This window comes from Sus scrofa, chromosome 4 (genome assembly GCF_000003025.6).
Source record: "Sus scrofa isolate TJ Tabasco breed Duroc chromosome 4, Sscrofa11.1, whole genome shotgun sequence".
Classification (NCBI taxonomy): Eukaryota; Metazoa; Chordata; class Mammalia; order Artiodactyla; family Suidae; genus Sus; species Sus scrofa.
Window position 1 is genome coordinate 80950148 of NC_010446.5, and position 12481 is coordinate 80962628.

At 36.1% G+C, this 12481-nt stretch overlaps 1 protein-coding gene across 8 annotated transcripts in view; it reads left to right on the forward strand.

Annotated features, from left to right (window-relative positions):
- KIFAP3 (kinesin associated protein 3) overlaps positions 1–12481 on the forward strand; it is a 183104-nt gene that overhangs the window by 28116 nt on the left and 142507 nt on the right. For 7 of the 8 annotated variants that reach the window (XM_021089425.1, XM_021089424.1, XM_021089426.1 and 4 more), the window contains one exon: positions 8214–8345. In XM_021089425.1, coding sequence (XP_020945084.1) covers positions 8214–8345 — 132 coding nt within the window. Of the gene's footprint in view, positions 1–6502; positions 6535–8213; positions 8346–12481 lie in introns of all 8 variants that reach the window. The other variant, XM_005663105.3, reaches the window with a different exon arrangement.

The window sequence follows — 12481 nt, forward strand, 5'->3', positions numbered from 1 at the left end:
CAGTGTAGTGTAAATATAAGATTTATATGCACGTGGAAATCAAAAAATTCACATGACTCAGTTTATAATGATACTTGCTTTATTTTGGTGATCTGGAATTGAACCTGTAGTATCTCCAAGGTATGCCTGTATTTGAGTCCTCTCTCTTTTTTTCTTGGTGAGCCTAACTAAAGGTTTGTTAATATTATCTTTCAAAGAACCAGCTCTTACTTTCATTGGTCTTTTTTATTGTCCTTATAGTGTCTGTTTCATTTATATCCTCTCTGATCTTTGTTATTTCCTTCCTGTTACTAACTTGGGGTTTTTTTGGTTTGTTTGTTTGTTTGTTTTTCTTTAGCTACTTGAGGTATAAAGTTAGGTTGTCTGAGGGTTTTTTGGTTTGTTTCTTGACATAGGCATTAGCTCTATGACCTTGCGTTTTAGAACTACTTTTGCTGCATCCTGTAAGGTTTTGTTACGTGTATTTCCACTTTTATTTGTCTAAGGGTATTAGTTTCTTCTTTGACCATTGGCTGATCAGTAGTATGTTGCTTAATCTCTAGATATGTGTGAATTTTCCTGTTTCTTCTTATAATTGATTTTTAGTTTCATACCATTGTGGTTGGAAAAGATATAATTTCAGTTTCTTTAAAGTATTAAAACTTGTTATGGTATATCCTAGAGAATGTTTCATGTGCCCTTGAGAAGAATGTGTGTTCTGTTCCTTTTGATGGAATGTTGTTTATTTTTGTTAATAAGTTCATTTGGTCTAAGTTTTCCTTTAAGTCGAATGTTTCCTTATTGAATTTCTTTTTGGATAATCTATTCGTTGATGAAAGTGGGTGTTAAAGGCTCTTCCCATTATTGTATTTTTGTGTATTTCTCCCTTTATGTCTGTTAGTATTTTATTTATACATTTAAGTGCTCCTATTTTGTGTGTATAAATTTTTACAAATGTTTTATTTTCTTATTGTATTGGCCCTTGTATTGTCATATAGTAGCCTTCTTTGTTTCTTATTACAGTCTTTGTCTTAAAAGTCTATTTTGTCTGATATAAGCATAGCTACCCAGCTTTCTTTTGATTTCCATTTTCATGGAATACCTTTTCTTCCATTCCTTCATTCAGTCTTCATTCAGATTGAAGTCTCTTAAAGACAGAATATAAATGGGTCTTGTTTTCTTAATCCATTTATGCACTCTACATCTTTTCATTGGAGAACTTAGTCCATTTACATTCAAAGTAATAATTAATAGGTGGATACCTATTGTCATTTTGTTCATTGTTGTCTGGCTGTTTTCTAATCCCTCTGTTCCATTCTTCTTTCTTTGCTCTCCATTAGATGATTTTCTGTAGTGTCAGATTTCCTTCTCTTTATCTTTTGTGTATCTACTATAAGTTTTTGCTTTGTGATTACCATGAGGGTTACATAAAACAACTTATATTTATAACAGTTTGTTTTATTTTGATAATAATTTAAGACAGAACACATTTCTAAAACTCTACATTTTTTACTCTCTCCTTCATTTTATGATGTCTCAGTTTGAGTTTACATCTTTTTTTACCTTGTGTATCTTTAACAAATTTTGTAGTTATTTTTACTGCTTTTGTCTCTTTATCTTTGTGCTAGTTTATAAGTGATTAACCCACTGACTTTACAATATTTTAGATTATTCTGAGTTTTACTACATATTTGCATTTACCAATGAAATTATACTTTCGTAAGTTTTTCTGTTACTAATTAGCACCCTTTTGTTTCAGCTTGAAGAAATCCCTTTAACATTTCTTATAAGGCTAGTTTAGTGCTGATTAAATCCTTTAGCTTTTGCTTGTCTGGAAAACTCTCTCTCCTTCAATTCTGTATGACAGTCTGGCTGGGTAGACTAAAAACTGGTGACAATTTTTTCCTTTCAGCACTTTGAATATGCTATTTTACTTGTAGCCTTCAAAATTTCTGCTGATAGTCTTGTAGGGGTTCCCTTGTACAAAGCAATTTGTTTTTCTTTTACTGTTTTTAAGGTGCTCTCCCAATCTTTGACTTTTGACACTTTATTTGTAATGTGTTTTGGTGTGTCTCTATAGGGTTTCAGGATCTGAATTATGTTTTCTTCAGGTTAGTGGAGTTTTCAGACATTATTTCTTCAAATATTTTCTGCCCCTTTCTCTTCACCTTCTGGGACCCTCTATTGCAAATGTTGGCCTGCTTGATGTTAGCTTATAAGTCCCTTAAGCTGTCTTCACTCTTGTTTTCTTCTTTTTGCTTCTCTGCTTGGGTGTCCACTGTCCTGTCTTTGAGTTCACTGATTCTTTCCTCTTCTTCATTAAGTCTAATGTTGAACCCCTCTGTTATATCTTTAAGTTCAATTATTGTATTCTTCAGCTCTGTGACTTTTATTTGGTACTTTTATTTTTTCTTCTCTGTTAAAATTCTCACTTTGTTCATCCATTCTCCCCCTGATCTTGACAAGCATCTTTATGATCATTCCTTTTAATTTTTCATCAGGAAAATTACTTATATTACTTTCCTTAAAGTCTTTTTCTGAGGGCTTATCTTGTTCCTTCTTGGAACACATTCCTCTGTTTCTTCTTTTCCTTGACTCTGTGTTGGTATCTGTGCAGTGCATTAGCTAAAACAATGACCTCTCCCAGCTCGGAAGGAGTATCCTTGTTTAGGAGATGAACCTTTCCATTCAGCCATACCTAGCTCCTGACTGTCTCTCAAACTTTTGTGACTGTCCAAGCAGCCTACTTTACTTGTAGTGGTTCCTAGTAGCTAGTATTTCTGTCTACTCTCCTGGGGTGTTAGCAGTTAATAACTGTTTTTTTGTTTTTCTTTCACTCATGTCCCTTTTAACTCATAAACACAGGCCCCAGTGGCCATCAGAACTGAGTGATCAAGTGATGTCCCATGGGTGACAGTCACAAAAACTAGGGCACCAGGTACGCAAGCTGCCCTCCAGGAGATACAGGTGTTCTGGAGTGGGACAGAGTGACAGCACAAAGACAGGATCTGCCCTCCAGTTCTCTGGAAAGGATGATAGCCTTTAGATGTGTGTTTAATTAGAAGCTTGCCTCCAAGTCAACAGATAACAGATCTCTTTCACAGGAACATTGGTTGTTGTAGTCTGTTGCACCTCTGCCATGCTCCTTCTCTGTTGTGGTCTTACGGGACCTAGGAGTATAAGCTCTGAAGGAACCAGTGTCAGGTGATCTAGAGGTGTCCCCTGGGCAACAGCTGCAGTAATCAGGACACCAGGCAGAGGTGCAAACCCTTTTCTGGGAGGTACCAGTGATCTGGAGAGCACAAAGATGGTACCCACTGGCCTCCATCCTGAGTATTTCAGTAGATTCATAGGTTTGTATTAAATTAGACATATCTAATGTCTACCCCCTAGGGCCTATCCCTAAGGCCTACCCTTTAAGATAAGCAAATAAGCCTCTTTCATAGAAAGTCTGGGCACATTTTAGGTAGCTGTTCTGCACTAGGCTCTAGAGTGGGTGATCCTGCTTTCACAAGCACTCGAAGAACCATTTCACTGTTTTGCTATAGCCTTTTGTGTCTCATGGAAGGTAGATGTTTTGGAGGTTGTCTGTCACATGCAGGTCTTAAAAGTTGGTGTGTCTGATATAGGGTTCAAATCCCTAGCCCCTTGAGTAGAAGCTCAGATTTGTGAGTTTTTGTCCAATCGTGGGTCACTACATTAGAGGTGGGATTTATGGCAAGATTGTGTCTCAGCCTCTCTTACTTGCTTCATCGTGAGTTTTATTGTTTGCTCAGTGTGTAGGCATTGCTCAGCTAGTTTATGGATTTTCTTTTTTTCAGAGGAAATTGTTTTTTAGGTGGCTGTAGACTCAGGGTGTCTCTGGGAGGGGGTGAGTTCAGGAACCTCCTATGTCACAGTCTTGAACACGAACCTGCAATAAGTCCTTTTAACAGCAAAAATTTTTCAAAAAAAAAAAGCATGTTTAGTAAAAAAAAAAGTTTAAGGGCTAAATTTTTGCTTGTCTAGAAAATTGGTGATAAACATGTAACACAATGTTAGCATTTGTTATACATTTTAGGGATTATAAAGGTGTCATCAACCACATGAAGTCTGGAAACATCAGTATGTACTTTAGAAATTAGTAATTAAGAACACTCTGCCTGAAGGTTACAATTCTCATGTGTAGGTAAAGAAGGATATATCTTATATTAGTCTGTAAAGCATGATTTCATGTTGAGATTTAAAAATAAAACTTTTTCTAAATCAGTGTGACCCATTTTTGGTTCCAGTTTTCTTGTGAATGTTAAAAAACAATAGAGAGGTAAAGTGGACCTGTTATTGAAAAGGATCCATTAATAGAAGGAATTTGCAAACTGTTAAAAGATAACAGTTTAATATCAGTGTTGTAAGATGCTGCAAATAATAAATCAGTAATTCCAATAATGAACTAAATTTTTTCTCACTTAATTCATGGATTCCAATTAAAGCATTTGGAAGTCCATTCTCTTGACTGTTAAATATCTGACATCATTATAAATGCCATGTTAAATTCAGTTTGAAAGTTCAGTATTTAAGGTAAAATTATTCATTTTATGGAGATAATACATATATAAATTTTGATGAGGCGCAAAAGCAATTTTCCTACTAAATCAACTATCAACAGCAGATACATACTTGTGACAGGTTGTATGTAGACATAATTCATAATTGTACCTAAACGAGCTAGAAAATTTTACTAACCAGGATAGAATTTGAAAAGATCAATTAAAAAATATTGTATATAAACCTAGAATAACGGAATTACACATTGTTTTGAGCCTTTGAAGAACTACTTTATTAAACAGCTAAGTGCCTTACAGTGGTTTTGAATGTGTTTGTAAGTGAATCCTGTAAATTTTGTTCAGTCTAAGAAATAAAGAATCAAGGTGTTCAACAAATGGCATATATGGAATATAAGTGTATGAAGTTCTGAAGGTAAATGTATTCTCTTTAACTCAGTATATAGTAATTTTTGAAAGTATATTATACACAGTATATGTTATATAAACTTAGTTTGTAATATATGTATTTTATATAGTCAGTGGCAGTGCCCAAAGGGAACAGGGAAGCAGTTTACCCATCCCATAATTTGCCTCAGCCCTCATGCTGATATAAACAGTTAATAGTTGTGTCAGACTTAGGTAAATTGCTATTCAGATGGCAATTTCAGCCCTATCAGATTGCTGCTCTTAAGCCTCTTCTTTAAAGGAATTCTAGAGCTGACACTCTATGGTTATTTATTATTTACATAGAGATAGAAAGATGGATGTATATGTGGATGTGGATGTGCTCAAATGGTAACAGTTGGTTTCTACTGGGGTTTTCAGTTTATTTTTTCTCTTTGCTAATTTATGTATTTTTTTTCCTACAAAAAAACAAATTTCTTTACTGGTAAAGAAATAATTAACTTCTTCAAAACATACATAGACACACAAAAAAAGCAAATGGTAACAAAAACAGAATAGTGATGGTCTTTGAACTATTTGATTTCTTTGGAGAAAGGCAGGGTATCAGACCAGAGGATAACAAGCTTTTCTTTCAGTTGTTAATATGTAGAAGACCCACTTTGAAAGTGCTGATGTGAGGGTACTCTTATGATCTGCACATATATTTTATCTTTATGATTCTCTTCAATTGGATGGTTACCCGCTTCTGTACAAGAAGTTCAGTACTGGGGATGCACTCCACCACATCAGGAAGCAAATAACTAGTTCTCTTTATAATTAAGATAGTTTCCTTAATGCTATATTATGTTTGTTTTTTAGCTCTTCTTACTTACTTTCTTGATTCCTGTGGTTTCTCTAGCTTTTGACTACTAGCCTGAACTTGTCTGCATTTATCTTCACCTCCTGGAAGCTGTGCCATTCTCTTTAATATGAGTGTTTATATCTAATTTTCTATTTTCCTGCTTTGAATTGGCCTCCCTGATTTCTGCTTCTATTCTTTATAAGCTTTATTTTCTATATCTTACTTTCAGTTTAGTTGCTGACCTCCCTAGACTCTAGCTTCATTATATTTGATTTCCTACTCTATCTCTATACTTTGCTTTTAATCATCATCCTAATACAGATTGCAGAGCCTTACTCTTTTGTAATAAAGAATTCTGGTGAAAAAAATATTTTAAAATAACACTGAGGGAGTTCCCGTCATGGCACAGTGGTTAACGAATCCAACTAGGAACCATGAGGTTGCGGGTTCGGTCCCTGCCCTTGCTCAGTGGGTTAACGATCCAGCATTGCCATGAGCTGTGGTGTAGGTCGCAGACATGGCTCGGATCCTGCGTTGCTGTGGCTCTGGCGTAAGCCGGTGGCTACAGCTCCGATTCGACCCATGGCCTGGGAACCTCCGTATGCCGCAGGAGCGGCCCAAAGAAATAGCAAAAAGCAAAAAAAAAAATAATAACACTGAAAAAAAAGGCAGTTTATTCCTAACTGAAGGAAGGCTTTGAGTTTCTGATTATTGGAATTTAAGGTATTATCATATTTCTTTTCCTTCCCATTAGGCTATAAGACTCAGCTAACAAGCTAGCTAGCTGTAAGTATAGTGAGAAATTTTGCTTGTTTCCATTGCTTAATCTCTTTAAAAACTTTTTTTTTATTTTTATTTTTTGTCTTTTTAGGGCCACACCTGTGGTATATGGCAGTTCCCAGGCTAGGGGTCCAATTGGAGCTGTAGCTGCCAGCCTGTGCCACAGCAACATGGGATGTGAGCCACATCTGCCATCTACACTGTAGATCACGGCAATGCAGCATCCTTAACCCACTGAGCAAGGCCTGGGATCGAACCCAAGTCCTCATGGATCCTAGTCAGGTTTGTTACCACTGAGCCACAGTGGGAACTCCCTTAATCTCTTTTAATACAACTCATTTTATCAGCTTCTAAAATGACAAATAACAAGTACTGCTTATTCATCATTGGGACAACATTTATGGACCTAGTAGGTGTTATGCTTAGTGAAATAAGTCAAGCAGACAAAGGCAAATACTGTATGTTTTCACTTATATGTAAAGTATAAAAATAAAACAAATGAACAAATATAAGAACACAGAAACAGGGAGGTTGTGATTGTGGTTCAGTGGTAACAAACCCGACTAGTGTCCATGAGGATGTGGTTTCAATCCCTGGCCTCGCTCAGTGGATTAAGGAGCCGCCATTGCTGTGAGCTGTGGTGTAGGTTACAGATGCGGCTGGGATCTGGTGTTGCTGTGGCTGTGGCATAGGCTTGTGGCTACAGCTCTGAATGGACTCTTAGCCTGGGAACTTCCATGTGCCACAGGTGTGGTCCTAAAAAAAAAAAAAAAAAAAAACCAAAAAAACAAAAAACCGCAGACTCAGAGATACATATAGCAGACTGTTGATCACCACAGCGGAGGATGTATAGGGGAAGACCAGAGGAGTTCAGGGGGATCTCTTCCGTTGAAACTACCAATGATACTAAATTTAAGATATGTGACTATAGAATATAACCTGTAAATGGTTTTTGTTACACAATTTGTGTGTGATTTGAAGAATGATTTGGGTACTAATTTAGTTCATACAATTATGTAAGATCATACATAATCAATATTATATTGCAGTTTAGATCATTTCTTCATATCATTTTGGGATATAGTTAATGGGCTAATCATTGGGCAGGTTTTTTTTTTTAAATATAAATTTTTGGAGCATCTGCCTTTGGTTTTGAATTGCTGATTTTTGGTTGAGATTATTCTCTCTAAAACTATCTTAATTGTTTTATTCACTTGCTGTTATGAATGATTTTTTTCTCATTGAGAGGTAACTTCATAAAAGTACTTTCTGCAATAACATAGTTAATGGGCTAATCATTGGGCAGGTTGATTTTTTTTTTTTAAATATAAATTTTTGGAGCATCTGCCTTTGGTTTTGAATTGCTGATTTTTGGTTGAGATTATTCTCTCTAAAACTGTCTTAATTGTTTTATTCACTTGCTGTTATGAATGATTTTTTTTCTCATTGAGAGCTAACTATTCATAAAAGTACTTTCTGCAATAACAAGAATTATAGTGTAGTAGAAGAGTTTACAGAGTTGGAGAAAAAAAGTTATTTCTTGGCCCAAGTCAAGAGTAAATCCAATTTAAATGCATATGTTAATCCAGCCCACGTATTTGTACAACTAGAAACTAGATATTAATCATGGATTTTTTTCATAAGCTTTTAATATAGCTATGTCTGTTTTTCTTTTATATTAATAGGAAGGTTAAAGGAGGAAATATTGATGTACATCCATCAGAAAAAGCACTCATTGTTCATTATGAAGTGGAAGCTACCATTCTTGGAGAAATGGGGGATCCCATGTTGGGAGAACGAAAGGAATGTCAAAAAATGTAAGTTTCCTTCATTTGTGCACATTTGAAAGTAGTGAACCTTATACAGACTTTATGAAAATCTGATATTATTTAAATTTTCATAAATGATAAATGATTGTGGCATTCTTCTAGACGTACATTATCTTAGTTAAGTAGGGACCATATTAAACTATAAATACAGAGTGTATTCCAGAGAATATCATGTTTATGTGAGCATAATTGGAACCTAATGAAAAATGCCTATTCTTATTTATCCCATTTAGTAAATACATAAAACAGCATAGAAACCACTATAACTTGTGAAATCATTTATAAAAGATACATTTATGTGGGACTTTTTAGCTTAAGTTAGGAAGTTTGCATTTTAAGGGATCCCATATTGTTTTTTCTTCCCTGGAATTGCATAAAGTGAAAGTGATGTGACTTCCAAAATTTGCAAATGGGACGTTTATATTGAATTCATCCCTTAAAAATCTTGTTCTGAAAGATATTAGTAATAGGACAAGCATTTTCTGACTCAGTTGAGCTCAGAGCTAATATTCTATACACTTTCCTTCCTGCTATTATATTACTTTCAGGAATGCCTTGGGAACTGGCCTTTTTCATTAGTCTGCAGTTGTTGTAGTGATCTTGCCCTCCTTCCATAGTTTTGTGGAAGTAAAGAGGCTCTGAGATCACCTAATATTCTTCCCAGCCTTCTTCCCTCAATAAAAAAATTTTGGGAGTTCCCGTCGTGGCTCAGTGGTTACCGAATCCGACTAGGAACCATGAGGTTGCGGGTTCCGTCCCTGCCCTTGCTCAGTGGGTTAACGATCCGGCGTTGCCTGAGCTGTGGTGTAGATTGCAGACGCGGCTCGGATCCTGCGTTGCTGTGGCTCTGGCGTAGGTTGGTGGCTACAGCTCCGATTCAACCCCTAGCCTGGGAACCTCCATATGCCGCGGGAGCGGCCCAAGAAATAGCAACAACGACAAAAAGACAAAAAAAAAAAAAAAAAAAAAAAATTTTGATTTGGGAACTAGGTGAAAAGTTAAGCCTCTGTTTGTTCTCAAAACATAAAAAATTAAAAAAAAATAAATGAGTCCTTGCATAATCCACTAGATTGAAGAGATGTATACATACATACACATACACTTAACACTGTAGCGTTTAACTCACATGCTCACAATTTTTTATGTTCTCTTACACTTTCTTCTGTTTATATGTTTGTGATTGTGGCTTAAATTTTGTACATTTTTAAGAATATGGGAAAATATCTTGAAATTTTATTAATTTTACTTTTAAAGAAAAGATAGCAGATTAAGGGGTCTTTGCCTTTAGAATCTCATACATCCACATTTCTAAGAGAAAATTAGTTCTTAAGAATGTAGTCAGTAGCCTTATTCAAATGGAATTAAGTGAGCATGTTATTATTTGAGAATCTGCAGAGTTTCTAGACAAGGGATATATTCACTAGAGAGTTAGCCACCTGGAAAGAGTTACTTCTGACTGGCTAGGGTAAATGGATTTAAACATCAGTGAGGGAGGGGGGTACCCATTGTGGCACACTGGCATTGGAGGTGTCTCTGCAGTGGCAAGACGCAGGTTCAGTCCCTGGCCTGGCACAGTGGGTTAAAGATTTTATGTTGCTGTGTGGAGTAGGTCACAACTGCGGCTCAGATCTGATCCCTGGCCCCCAAACTCCATATGTTGTGGGTTGGACAATCAGTCGTTTATTCAATCAGTCATTCAATCAATTAAAATTAACATCAGTAAAGGGAAAACCTGAGTAACCCAACCTTGTGATAGTCAACCCTTACTGCTCAGTATTTGGAGAGGAATCATACTGTAGGACCAAGAGAAGAATATGGTTTGTTGATAGCTGAAGAGGATTTATCAATGGCGGCAGCTGAGGGGCAAGAGTTTTGAGGGGGGTCACTCATATAAGTTGAGATAGATGTAAATGAAATTGTCTTTAAATTGGGGTGGTTAGTGCTATGGTTCAGGTCTGGGAAACATGTATTTCATTCTCCCTTATTGGCTAAAGGGATGTATAAGCCCACCTTCAACAGAATCCCAGTTTTCTGATGTTTTCAGTATAAGAAACTGATGGCTATGGTCCAAAAATAATATGGGCATTTTTTTTGTGTGTGAGTTTCTGGTGTTCTTAATAGGTGTGGGCTGCCCAATAAAGATTCTAAATTTTGATGATAGAAATAATCAGTAAACATACAGCTGACATTTTCTAAAAATTCTAGTCCTACCTATTTTTTCTTTGTCTCTTAATAAGGGGAGGATTTAGGAAAGAGATATACACATTGAAAGAAGAGAATCTATTACTTGGATGGAAAGAAGATAATGAATCAGATTGCTAATATATATTGGTAGAAAATAAATCTTAAAAAATGTTAGGGAGTTCCCGTCGTGGCGCAGTGGTTAATGAATCCAATTGGGAACTGTGAAGTTGAGGTTTCAATCCCTGGCCTTGCTCAGTGGGTTAAGGATCCTGTGTTGCTGTGAGCTGTGGTGTGGGTCGCAGATGCGGCTCAGATCCCATGTGGCCATGGCTCTGGCATAGGCCCGCGGCTACAGCTCTGATTAGACCCCTAGCCTGGGAACCTCCATATGCTACAGGAAGTGGCCCTAGGAAAAGGCAAAAAGACAAAAAAAAAAAAAAATGTTAGAAAGTATGTGCTTTATTACAACGGGTAAAATCCAAAACACAAACACTAAATGCTGGCGAGGATTCAGGAATTAATTCATTACGGAATATAAAATGGTACAGCCACTTTGGAAGGTATTTTGGCAGTTTCTTAAAAAGCTAAACATAGGCTTACCGTATGATCCAACAGTTGTGCTCCCAGATATTAACCCAAATGATCTGAAAACCTGTGTCCACCCAGAAGCCTGCACATGAATGTTTATAACAGCTTTATTTATAACTTTCAACGATTGGAAACAACCAAGATATCCTTCAGTAGGCAAATGGGTAAACAAACTGTTGCAGCCCTGTAGTCAAGTATTATTCAGCACTAAGAAGAAATCAACCACCAAGCTATGAAAAGACATGGAGAAATCTAAATGCATATTGCTAAATGAAAGAAACCAGACTGGAAAATATTTATACTGTTATTCCAACTGTATAACATTCTAGAAAAGGCCAAAGTAAAGTAAAAAGAGATGAGAAATTGTCAGGATTTCAGGGAGTGGGGGAGAGAATAGGTGGTGTACAAGCCATTGGTAGGGCAGTAAAACTCTTTTGTATGATACTTCAGTGGCATATACATGAAATCGTGCATTTGTCTGAGCTCAAGCTCCTAGAACTATGTAGTACAAAGAGTTCATCCTAGTGTAAACTGTAGACTTTAGTAGACAATTGTGATTCATCAGTTATAACAGAGTTACCACACTGTTGCAAGATGGTAATAGAAACAACTCTATGGGGGGCGGGTAGTGGAGAAATAAATACTCTGTACTTTCTGCACAATTTTTTCTGTAAACCTAAAACTGCTCTTAAAAAAACTAGTACATTTATTAAATATATATGCTTATAGAGTTTCTGTTGATCCTCTTCTCAATCAGATTTATGGAAACTCAAGATTTCCCAGTTTGTTTTTAAAATTAAACATGGAGAGGCTTTTGAGAGTTTTTCTCTGGACTCTATCTTGCTTTCTGATGTGCAGCTAAAATTTTTAAAATATTCAACAGCTTAAAAGACTTAAAAGTTAGGAACTTAAACACCACATAGATTAAAGATGAATTAAAATAAAGGGGAAGAGTATTGCTGTGGTTCTTGTTACAAACATTAGAAGCCACTTGAGCAAATTCAAGCATAAAAGGAATTTATTAAAGGCTATGAGGTAGGTAGCTTATAGAATCCCAAGAGGACCAGATTTGAGGATGATTATATAGCTGGGAATAATATCCAAATCATTTTACTGGACTTATTTCAGGAGAGATCATCTGTATCTGAATAATGACTTTATAGATGCTGAGTACAGGACATTTTTCTGAGGTCTCTGTCCCTATTGCTTCTAATACGTTGAGTCCAAAAATTGGCCACTGTCACTAAGAAGTAGTTCAGTATAGTGGCTACTTTCCTATGTTATTCTTTTTGAATCTAAGCCTTGTGTGAATGCATTTGCTTGCAAAAGGCTTTTGCCATCAGTTTGAGTCT